The 12,391-nt window shown below is 38.6% G+C and overlaps 1 protein-coding gene across 3 annotated transcripts in view; it reads right to left on the reverse strand.

Moving 5' to 3' along the window:
- The window catches only part of Egfr (epidermal growth factor receptor), a 338,993-nt gene that overhangs the window by 3,641 nt on the left and 322,961 nt on the right, over positions 1-12,391 (reverse strand). The window contains exons 15-17 of one of the 3 annotated variants that reach the window (XM_067147425.2): positions 11,042-11,325; positions 7,934-8,276; positions 2,736-2,918 (exon numbers count right to left, since the gene is read on the reverse strand). In XM_067147425.2, coding sequence (XP_067003526.1) covers positions 2,736-2,918; positions 7,934-8,276; positions 11,042-11,325 — 810 coding nt within the window. Of the gene's footprint in view, positions 1-2,735; positions 2,919-7,933; positions 8,313-11,041; positions 11,326-12,391 lie in introns of all 3 variants that reach the window. The other 2 variants (XM_067147424.2, XM_067147426.2) reach the window with 2 other exon arrangements.

Below are 12,391 nucleotides of genomic sequence, written 5' to 3' on the forward strand. Positions count from 1 at the left end.
CAATGATGGTTTCTGCATTTCAGGTGTCAGTGTGAACATTACGCGGCTCAGCTGAATCTAAAAAGAATAATGTACCGTTTACAATTTGGTTTTGAGGAAAAAATCAGATAAAACATTTGAAACTCAGGAACTACATCATCTGATGTGAATGCAAAACCTTAAATATTTCAAAACTAATTTTCATGTAGTTATCAGCTTTTGTAAAAACCCTCCTCGACTGCTACCAGTTGAAAGGGTCCAGATAATTGATCTGCATGAAAGTAGGATATCTGTGCAAGCTGTAGCTGCAAGGGTTGGTTGAAATACATCTACAGTGCGTGCATGGCAACAGCGGTCAAAAGAAGGGACTTTTGTTCAGACACATGGTGCTTGGGATAGGACCCACTCAATGGGCAACAGCATGGAAGGATCTCCACATCATTCAGATGTCACAAAATCAACACTAGCAACAGAAATTCAAGCTACTAAGGCACCACACATTACAGGACAAACAAATGGCAATTTTTTAGCGTGCAGTTTGTATTCATTCCAGTGTCTTGGCAGTAAGTATTCCAGTAACCCCACAACGATCACACTGGCCTCATGAATGGCACAGTGTCTTTTCAAATAATGAATCGCACTTTTCTCTTGGCTGCAACGATTGTTACAGTCAAGGCTGTGCCACTCTAATCGTCAAGAGGCACACGGGGTCAACCCTAGGCATTATACAGTCTATTGGCTTTCATGTCAAATCACCATCAGTAATTACTAAGGGCACAATGACAGCTCAACAATATGCGGGCAGGGTTGTCAGTCCAGTGGCTGTCCTTCTGACGGTGACTAGTGCAAATGGGACGTTTCAGCAGGACAATGCCTGCCCCCACACTGCAGGCATCTCCAGGATAGTTCTCCAAGACATTACGCTTCTACAATGGCCTCCCAGGTCCCCAAACCTAAGCTCTATCAAACGTGTGGGACATAATGGTTAGACACTTGCACAACTCCCTTCACCTACTCCAATGTGTTGACGAACTGTCCCTTGCAGTGCAGCAAGCACGGGCCACCATTCTGCATGATGTGATCCAGAGTCTCATTAGCTCCAAACCATTCAGGATTCAGCAATGGATTGCAGCTAGGGGTGGGTACATTCTGTACTCATCTGTGTCTCCACGTGCCCATGGAGGCACCTGAATGTGTTATCACATCATTGCCTCACACCTGTCGAATGAGCACACTTGGAAGCACATCCTTCATTGTTTTGCAATTTCCAGTTTCCTTAGTTTATATTAATAAAAATTAAGAATATGAAAGGAAATATGTTTGTAATAAATAAATGAAGGAACAAACTACAGTAGTTGATAGATTCAGTACAAAGTGTAGACAGGACTATGATTACTAAAGTATATAGTGCAGGAGTTACATGCAACTATGGAAGCTAGATATAACATGCTCTTAAGTTAATTAAAGGTGCCATGCTTTTAAGAATAGCCATCAAAGTTATTATGAAGAAAATTCTAAGCTGTCAGCAGAACTTCAATATGATCAATATTGCATGCATGTGAGGGAATCACAACTCTACCAGCGATTTATGTTGACCTCTTTCAAATTCATAGCCTATTTTGTGTGTGTAATGGATCTCATTATCTTAAGAAAAGCTTTCCATGTATTTATGTAAAATTATGCCAGTAGGTGATATTAAAACCAGTAACTTCTAATAAAAATTAATGTAATGTACAATTTGGATTATATTTACTTAAAGCCAAGCTCACAAATACTCACAACTAGTTGTAAGCCTGACCTAGGGAAACTAGAAAAGAGAAGAGGAACACGCAAGGTTTATAAATATAATAACAGATAAATGTGGAGAGGTTAAGTAGCAGAGAGGAGGAACTAATACTAAGGTCAAAGAGAAACTCTACATCTGTATGCACAGCTAATGCAGATGGTCTTCATGAAACCCAGTTTTCTAGATGTAGTTCTTTTCAGCTACCACTGCTCAGTTTCATCAGGAAAGGAGCTAGAGGGTGCACACCCAGTGAGCGGATTGTTCTTGATGTGGGAAGTGCAGAAGGAGGAGGAATCCAGATAAATACAAGGGAAAAAACCTCCATTGCTCTGTCCGTTCTCATTGATCTGTCACTGTGTTTACAGAGCTACTTTGGACAGTGTCCTCAGAGCAAATATTTGAAAATGTCTGGTGTAGAGAACAGAAACAATCTTGAAAAGAGAAAATGTATTTAAAATATTGCAGTTATCAAAACAGAAGTGCAAAAACAGAATGATGGTTTTAAGGGAAAATAGCCTAAAACATTGAGAGAATGAGAAGACATACAGACAGAAATACAGGCGGAAATATTTAGTGATAATGATAGGCCAAGGTAAAGTATAGAATTACAAAGAAGATTAACGGGAGTTAAGAATGGCACAAGAATAAACTTTATGTGGCCACATCTGGGCAAGGGAAATGAAGAAGAAGATGATGATGATGGCACTGGTATAATAATGATGTGGTGTTGAAGAGCGAATTAAAGATCAGCTCTATGTACCTGTAACTTTAGATGGCGTAGTTTCATCTGTGCAAAGTCAGTAAAAATCCTTGGACAGACCCACAGCAGAATACGACACGGAGTTTATACATTGCAATTTTCTTTAAAAAATAAAATCAGTTTGGAGGTTTCTGTCGAAAGTTAAACTAATCTGGCTGATCACTGGTGTAATAATGACGTGGTATTGAATCAAAGCTCAGATCTATGTACCTGTAACTTTAGAATCTCCAATAAGATCCATGTAAGTAGTTGTATTCTGACTCTGCTGAGGAGAAGGCATTAAGTAATCATCTTCATCTAGAGGCAGGTCAAGTTTGAGAGTCCCTACTTGAGCTTCCTTCCGGCTAAGCATCAGCCCAGGCTCCAGACAATCCTCTGGCATCACATCACAATCTGGGACAGCAAGGAAAACCATATATGTTATGTGATGGAACTTGATTGTTCCAAATGAAAAAAGAATATTAATAACAACTATGAATAACCTCATTCAACTTTCATAACTTATTTGTCCCTCCATGTAATTTTCCATTAAAGGTAAAATAAAATGTATTCTGTAGATTCCCAATATAAAGGAGAAGTAATAACACAAAGTAATGATGGTATAATCCTATAAAGAGGCTGGTGGTCAGATATTTTGTAAATGTACCAATGTGCACATGATTAGGAATTTTCTAGTGTTTTCACACTACTGACTACAGTGCTAGGGATCCTATCAGTACGGTCTAGAAATCAAAGAAATTACACGTCATCCAGAGCAATACAGTCCTGTGTGCTTTGAATGCCTGGGAATATAGAAATTATTACAGATATATACACAAATTAATTCACAAAAATGTGGACCATTGAAGTTTACCTTACTGCAAAAGAAGGTATGAAGCTTTGAAATTACTGGAAAATAATTATGTATAGAACACACTGTGAATGAAAAGAATGGCATATTATAACTATAAAATAAGTCCTCACAGTTGACAATTGATGAATCTGTGGAACTATCTGAGTATTTCTATCCAAAACTACACTTTACTGGCACATAAACCTACAGGCTGGTGTATTTGAGCACCTTCAAATTCTTCCCGACTGAGCAGGGATTGAACCTGCCATCTTGAACTCAGAAGGCCAGTGCTCCACCATCTGAGCCATTCAGCCTGGCTTTTCTACCATTTGACATGAAAAATCCTCTTTCATTACTTATCTAAAATTTTAATTCTCCGAAATGCTAAATAATGACACTCTACTGGGCGAGTTGGCCATGTGGTTAGAGTCGCGCAGCTGTGAACTTGCATCCTTAATTAAGGCCACGGCCGCTTCCTTCCCATTCCTAGGCCTTTCCTGTCCCATCGTCGCCATAAGACCTATCTGTGTCGGTGTGACGTAAAGCAAAAAGAAAACTAGAATATAATAATTGAAATTGAATTCTCATTAACTGATATTGTTCTCAGAGATGCTGAGGTACCGGGACTGAATATTATGTTTCATAGGAGAGCCTTCATGTACTACGAAAGTAAGTATATTGACACAATACTGCAGCCTTTCAGTATTCTCAAACACCATCAGACTGATCCAGGACTGAACCGATAATCCTGAGTTTTGAAGGCCAACTATGGCAAGGAACAAAAACAAGTCATTTCACTTAAATTTTCATTAATCTAAAGAAATGCCCAAAAAATGTTCAGCAAAACACAAACAGCTATGAGAAGGAAATGGATTTATATGTCTTATTTTTGGTTATTCATTCTGACATCAATACATGTTTGCCAAAGGACACAGAATAACTCACAAATTCTTTGAAAAAATAATTGAATTGTTGGCTTTGTAAAAGAAATATCACTGTACTCAAGAATATGAACTTTTCTAAAAGCTGCTGGATGAAATAAAGTACTATGATTTCCATAAAAAGGGTTCCACATTATTGCCACTGACAATTTTATAATCATGGTAAAATTTTGTCTCGAATATTTCTGTCCAGGCTGTATGATTGCTGCCATTCGACAACATTTCTGGCAATGGTCTCTCTAGCACCCAGAAGTAGTCCTCTTACTTGTATGTTCCTGACTGTGTAGGCTCTCTGGAAGTAGGGTATTGTTGGTGCATACATATTCTGTTTTTCTTTATCTACGTCATCTGGCTGGGAAAGAGTGTCTACATGAATCATATTGCTGTACTTCTCTTCGAAGAAAAACACACAATTCTTTATTCTCTGTTACAAAACAATGTATTACAAAATGTTTGTTCAAGTGCTGGAAAGTGAATCTCTGAGGATAGACTTATATTGAGAAGCTGTGTTCTACATCAGAAGAGATTTTGGGGGCATGTTTGAACTTTACATTGTTGGTAGTTAACTTCACTCTTAAATATTCACACAACATTGCAGCAACCTTCCCCATTTCTTCATATCCAGGGTTCTTTGAAAGTACAGTGTCCATCCTCAATTTTGCTGCATCTGCAACTTTACCTCTACCATGATTCAGTTGTTCCACTGTATTATTCACAATTTAGAAACTTTCAGAAAGTGACACATGCAAGTTTTAGAGCCTTTGAGTGCTTCTGTGATACATGAAAAATTATGCTGAATACAACTTAAGTCATTCCTCATACTTAGGTCACAGACAACTGTTTTTGTGTCTTCAATTGAGGGTACATTTTCAGAGCCCATAGCATGCAGAACATTCTTGATAGAATCTGTTTATTCAGCATAATATTCAACCACTTTCAGCCACATAGCCCACCTAGTTAGAATTGGGTTTGGTGGCAACGGAATTTCTGGGTGGTCGGTAGATGCAGAGTGGGTTGTTGTCCCATATGCTCTGTACTCTGACCGGCCAACCAAAGTTGGCTACGGCTCTATTGTGGCTCTATGCCTCTGCATTCGGGAGATGGGTCTGGGGCACAGTGCCAGACTTCACGCCTGGTCCCACCCGTCGGCTGTCCTGATAATGGTTTTCCGTGGTTTTCCATTCTCCTGCACTAAGGCGAATGCCGGGACAGTTCCTAGTATAGGCCACGGCCGCCTCCCCCCCCACCTTCTCCACACATCTCCTTCACCGTAACAAATCTCCCGGCCTGAGAGACGGCGTCACTGTCTAAGAGGCCCGCCTCCCCCTTCAGGGGAGGAATGAAACGTTTAGCAGTTAGTAGTTAGAATTTCTGGGTTAATCTCTTTGAAAAGATGAACTCTTCGGTGGGGTTTGAGGAAAACCATTTTTTACTGAGGAAATCAACAAATCTACTCTGGGGTAACTACTTCTTACCATTTCTGCCACACAATAAAAGGCACGTACTACACAAGTTAAATGAGTCATCTTAAGATATACAACAGATGCTTCCCGAACTTTTACCACATAAGGTGAGGCTCCGCTAATATAAAGTAACAATTTATCATACTATAAGCCCTCTGGTCGCAGGATACTCATAGCTTCATTGAACAGTTTTGCTAACGCACTTTTCTAGAACATCACAGTGTAAAAGAATCTATTTTTTTTACAATAATCTTCACTTAAAAAAATCAATGATTACATTGCCAAGTAGCTTGCCTTCTTTTTCTGTGGTGTTGTCAATAGAAACCAAAATTGGACTGTCTTTAATTTTTTGTCTTGTCTTCTAAACAGTTTCATCGTATATGGCTGAACAATAGGTTTACTCTGAACTTTGACTTATCCGTGATAGTTCATTTAGTATATTCCTCCAGGAATTCCCTGAAGCACTGATTATTCAGTTTGAAGAGAAGGATGTCAGCAGTGGTGAGAGCATGGCAGAGATCAGGGTTGAACTCGGACATTACACTCAAACTTGTTATAGATTTATATTCGCACAGGGAACTTGAGAAATATTCGTCCTGAATGAGTATATTCATAATTTCAAAATAATTGGTCCATTATTGGATGTTATAAATTTTCCAGCTAACTCATTTCTTCTAATTCTCATTGTAGTGGTCTTCACTATATGTACTAGCCATGCTTTTTGGTAGATGTGCTAGTTACCAACTGATGAGCCCAAAGTGATACACTGTAGCAAAATGCTGACAATGAAGAATGAGTTAGCTGGAAAATGTATAAGTTCCAAAAACTGGACTAATTATACTGGAATTCTCAAAGTTGCTGGTTGTGTCAGAAACAATTGTCTCTGCTTGGAATTTCGTTATGTGTTAGCCTGATGTTTACTGGTTGAAATGTGTTGCTGCTCCAGGACCCTTGGAGTAGATGTCACTGTACAATGACACAAATTACAAAGTAAATTCTGATACGTAACTTTTTAAATTTAAAGTGGTACAACAACACTATGATCAGTCTCACTGCCAATTCAAACTGCAAATGACTGGTAGTGAACTAAATGGAGGTATGAACCAATTAAAGAAAATGTCTGAATTATGAAATTATAGGACAGACACAGAGAATGTTGTTATGAAATGCAGAGCAGCAGCTTCGCAGAATGATTCATATGCTCAGCATATTGAGAGGCTGACATAACCTCCTCCGGCTTGCCATCTCTCTCTTCCTCCACATTGCTTAAGAGCTTATCTTATCAGTTCGTACGGGGACAGACGTAATTGTTAAGCTGCATACCAGTTAAAATATTAAACGTTTAAATAAAAGTTCTTAATTTCATATTAATTAATTCATTCATTCATTCTTAATTTTAGCCAAAATATGGACTATATTGATTTTAATTAGTATGAATATGGAACATATGTACTAAACTCCAAAATATAACAACATTTCCAACTCCACATGTCATGATTTGTAAAGATAATACAAAATATCATTATTTTTAGTTTCATAAATAGATATGTATTTACACAGAAATCCATTCCCTGGTTATGAATGTAGTTTTTCACATTGTTCACAGTCTTGGAGTCCTGCCGGCAGATTTTTCTGAACTACATGGAGATGCAAAGAAGTAAGATGCAATGACTAGTAAGTTAATTGAGAGTGCATAAACTAGAAGATACAAACTACAATGTGCAGAGCTGAAAGAGTAGAATATAGAACAGGAATATTAACTACAATAGGTCATTGCTTAAATAATGCTTACAATGTACAGTAGAATTTCTCTATCATATATACTGAATACAGAATTAAAAAAGATTAAGACGCAAACCGTGAGAGGTTACATAAACAGACAAAACACATCAGTTTGTCAAATACCATTTTATACTGTGAGGTTGAATTTTGTAAGGTGCAGGCAACTAAAACTAAAAAAATACCAACCCAATAGTGTTTGAACTAATGTCATGTAAGTAACAAACCTCTCAGTATTTGTTGATCTATTTCATTTGTCATACCAAAAAATAAATAGTAAGATAGGAAGCAATAATATACATCTTTCACCATAGAATTTCTAATACAAGCCTCGCAATAACAGGGCTCTAAATAATTTAATCATTCTTCTCACACAAAATATAATTGACCTACCTCTTGTTCCAACCATTTTAAGAGGATCACTGCAGTATCGGTTGCTTCCATCAGATGTGTGATGAATTTGACCATTAGGATGCCTTCCAATAGTGGGATCACCATGGTGGCCATTTGCGTTGTACCTCAGGAGTTCTCGGTCCCAGTTCTGTTGATTCTGTGGCGATGGAGAATCAGCAGACAATGGAGTACCCACAGACACTCCACTGGACCAACACATCTTTGTCGGGGTGCGAGGAGATGATGACGAGGAACTAGACGTGGTGAGGTTTGGTGCCAGAGGTGCTCTAGACTTAGGCTGTAGATATTCATCGGCGTCCACTAGAGCTTCAGGTCCATCTAGCTGTGAGGAGAGATTTCGGATAAGTTCCTTCTCTTCCTGCAAGAATGAAACAACAACAACCTGCATACTTATTTCTGAAGGGAGGAGTAATTTACTTGAAGCAACAAAGGAAAACTTAAAAGGAAGAGGGATCAAAGAGGACAAAAGGAGACAAAGACCTACATGAAAACATAGAAGGTGTGGTATGAATAAGTTTTGGCAGCGAGAATGTATAACTACATGACATGTTTGGTTTGGGAGAGAAAGGCTTCCTATTGTAAACATTGCACATTGGTTTATTTTCTGGACTAGGCAAAGAGCTTAACTGATTGACGACTGCTTGGATATGCCTTGCCAGTACGCTCCTTTGGTTATGATCTGAATATTACAGGTCTCTGTATGTGTTCCAGAAAGATATAGCAGATATCTTGGATTCTGGAGGTCAAATGGACTGTATCGCGATTGATCTACCTAAAGCATTTGATAGGGTGGATCATGGGAGACTACTGGCAAAAATGAGTGCAATTGTACTAGACAAAAGAGTGACTGAATGGGTTGCTATATTTCTAGAAAATAGATCTCAGAGAATTAGGGTAGGTGAAGCTTTATCTGACCCTGTAATAATTAAGAGGGGAATTCCTCAAGGCAGTATTATCGGACCTTTATGTTTTCTTATATATATAAATGATATTAGTAAAGGAGTGGAATCGGAGGTAAGGCTTTTTGCGGATGATGTTATTCTCTATAGAGTGATAAATAAGTTACAAGATTGTGAGCAACTGCAGCGTGACCTCGAAAATGTTGTGAGATGGACAGCAGGCAATGGTATGATGATAAATGGGGTTAAAAGTCAGGTTGTGAGTTTCACAAATAGGAAAAGTCCTCTCAGTTTTAATTACTGCGTTAATGGGGTGAAAGTTCCTTTTGGGGATCATTGTAAGTATCTAGGTGTTAATATAAGGAAAGATCTTCATTGGGGTAATCACATAAATGGGATTGTAAATAAAGGGTACAGATCTCTGCACATGATTATGAGGGTGTTTAGGGGTTGTAGTAAGGATGTAAAGGAGAGGGCATATAAGTCTCTGGTAAGACCCCAACTAGAGTATGGTTCCAGTGTATGGGACCCTAACCAGGATTACCTGATTCAAGAACTGGAAAAAATCCGAAGAAAAGCAGCTCGATTTGTTCTGGGTGATTTCCGACAAAAGAGTAGCGTTACAAAAATGTTGCAAAGTTTGGGTTGGGAAGAATTGAGAGAAAGAAGAAGAGCTGCTCGACTAAGTGGTATGTTCCGAGCTGTCAGCGGAGAGTTGGCGTGGAATGACATTAGTAGACGAATAAGTTTGAATGGCATTTATAAAAGTAGGAAAGATCACAATATGAAGATAAAGTTGGAATTCAAGAGGACAAACTGGGGCAAATATTCATTTATAGGAAAGGGAGTTAGGGATTGGAATAACTTGCCAAGGGAGACGTTCAATAAATTTCCAATTTCTTTGAAATCATTTAGGAAAAGGCTAGGAAAGCAACAGATAGGGAATCTGCCACATGGGCGACTGCCCTAAATGCAGATCAGTATTGATTGATTGATAGCTTGGAAATGGGACGTATCAGCTGTCCAAACCCTTTTCCTGCCTTTAAGACTTCTGTTTATGTTGCAGGTTTTTCTGCCGTTGATTTATTTTTCTCTATTTTATGCACAGTATACATTACCGGTACTTCTTTATCTGTTTAATTAAAAGGTAACCATGGCAACCCATTTATTATGGTAGTTTTAGATTTTCATGCTCTGTGCTTTCAGTGCATGGCTTCGACCCTCCTCCTCTTTTTATGTCAGCAATGACCTTTTTCTGTTTCTTTTTGTTCTGTGGAGATTATAGTTTTAAAAAAAAGGGGGGGGGCCTCTTTGTCGCTGCACGAGGGAGGAAGATTTTATTAACCATAATAGGATATAGCTGTTTTTAAGAAGAGAAAGAAATACTCATGCATCATTTTGGGTCAAAGTTTGACATATCATAATTGTGAAGAAAAGGAGTCAAGTCAAAGTACTGTATTGATGATAAAGATTGGTGCCAGTGGAGAGAAAGGTAATGTTCTGAGATATTTCTTGACCAATGTTGAAGCGGGGTCTAAGATTTTCACAATGTGAGCAAAATTTATTTTAAATTTTGTTTCTTTTGATTCATGAGAGTTACCTTCTTTGGTTTGTTCTGCCCCTTGTTTAATTCTAAATAAGCCTTTGCATTTCGTTGTATCTCTGTTTTGATGTTATTTTACATGATAGTTTCCTACCTTGATGACTTTGGTTTTGAGGCACGAATCCAGCTGCTGACCGTTCTCTGACAGTTTTGGTCGGGTCCGATATTCAGCACCATTAAGGTTGTATTTGGGCCTTTTACATTTCCAGTGCGTTGATTATACTATATGTCTACTAAAAAAAAAAAAAAAAAAAGGGGGGGGGGAGGTGGTGTAAAGGAGAAGAACAATCTACACATCTTCATTCGCTGCTGTCTTCAAATATATGGGTTCTCCCTTCACCAATCCTAGTTCTTCCGCATCCATTTCTTGCCAGCCTCAACAAGCTCTTTTCTGCCTCCCAGCTTCACCAGGAGGAAAGATATTTCAAACATCGAGGGACCCAACTTGACAGGTCTTCTCTTGATGTGGGAATTGTAGGATTAGAATAGGTAGGTAAAGGCATAGAAAGAGAAGAAACAAAAAGCAGAATACTTTTTGGTATAAAAATAAACAAGGAAGAGCAACTTCTCTTCATGGAATCTCACCTGTGTTGAATACGAGGGAAGTTTCATGAACTTATCCCCCTGAATTGCAAGGAACCGGCCAGGATCTCGAGCCATTTTCGCAAACTCATCCGCCAGTTCCTTGAAACTCGGCCTGCTTTCAGCATCTAGCATCCAACATTTGATCATGATCATGTAAACATCGATGGTGCAGATGGCTGGTTGAGGCAGACGCTCTCCTTTCTCTAGCAACTCAGGAACATCTCGAGCAGGTACATTTTCATATGGGCGACCTCCATACGTGAGAAGTTCCCATACAGTTACACCTGAAATAAAAATCATCTTTGATCACAATTGAAAATTCACTCTAAAACTAAATTACTAAAGGATGCATGAAAAAAAAAAAAAAAAGGCAGAATTCGTTAATAATGTAAATACAGTGAATCCTGACTTCTTAAAAGGAAGAGGGATCAACAGAAAGAGTATAAGAGGAGACAAAGACAAAAATCAGGGCACAAAAAGACAAGAACAATCTCCACACCTTCATTCACTACTGTCTTCAAATACATGGGCTCTCTATTCACCAATCCTAGTTCTTTTATATCCATTAGAACTTCCATTAATCATTGAAAAACTTCAATATGGTAGACCAATAGGTTTATTCTAATGCCACCGAGCTCTATAGCTGCAGTCGCTTAAGTGCGGCCAGTATCCAGTATTCGGGAGATAGTAGGTTCGAACCCCACTGTCGGCAGCCCTGAAAATGGTTTTCCGTGGTTTCCCATTTTCACACCAGGCAAATGCTGGGGCTGTACCTTAATTAAGGCCACGGCTGCTTCCTCCCCACTCCTAACCCTTCGCTGTCCTATCGTCGCCGTAAGACCTATCTGTGTCGGTGCGATGTAAAGCAACTAGCAAAAAAATATTCTGATGCTACAATAATGTTTCATGGATATGAAAGCAGAAACGTGTCTTAAACGGAAAATTACTTCAGCCCTTCATTTGGGCTAAAATACCATATATACGCGAATTATCCCCGCATATTTTTTTAAAAAATTCGAGGCACGAAATTGGGGTGCAGGTTTTATTTGCGTCAAGGTTGCCAACACGCTCCTGGCTCACCTAGTTTTCAATGCTGAGTGTACAGTTATGCTCTGTGCAACCATAGATGGAAGAAAACTGTCCCCATGTCATATTTAAACAGAAAACAATTCAGACTTTTAATTCTAAACTGACTTCATATTTTTTTAAAATAGTATTGTATTTTACAAGTAATTTAAATTCAAAATTTCTCCACATCACGATAGAACGCGTCTTCCAGAACGTGCAGGGGTAGCTTTCCGCACTTTCACTCACTTTGGTGTGTCTATAGTGTGTTTCAAAGTTGAAAAT

Source organism: Anabrus simplex, chromosome 5, assembly GCF_040414725.1.
Source record: "Anabrus simplex isolate iqAnaSimp1 chromosome 5, ASM4041472v1, whole genome shotgun sequence".
NCBI classification, from domain to species: domain Eukaryota; kingdom Metazoa; phylum Arthropoda; class Insecta; order Orthoptera; family Tettigoniidae; genus Anabrus; species Anabrus simplex.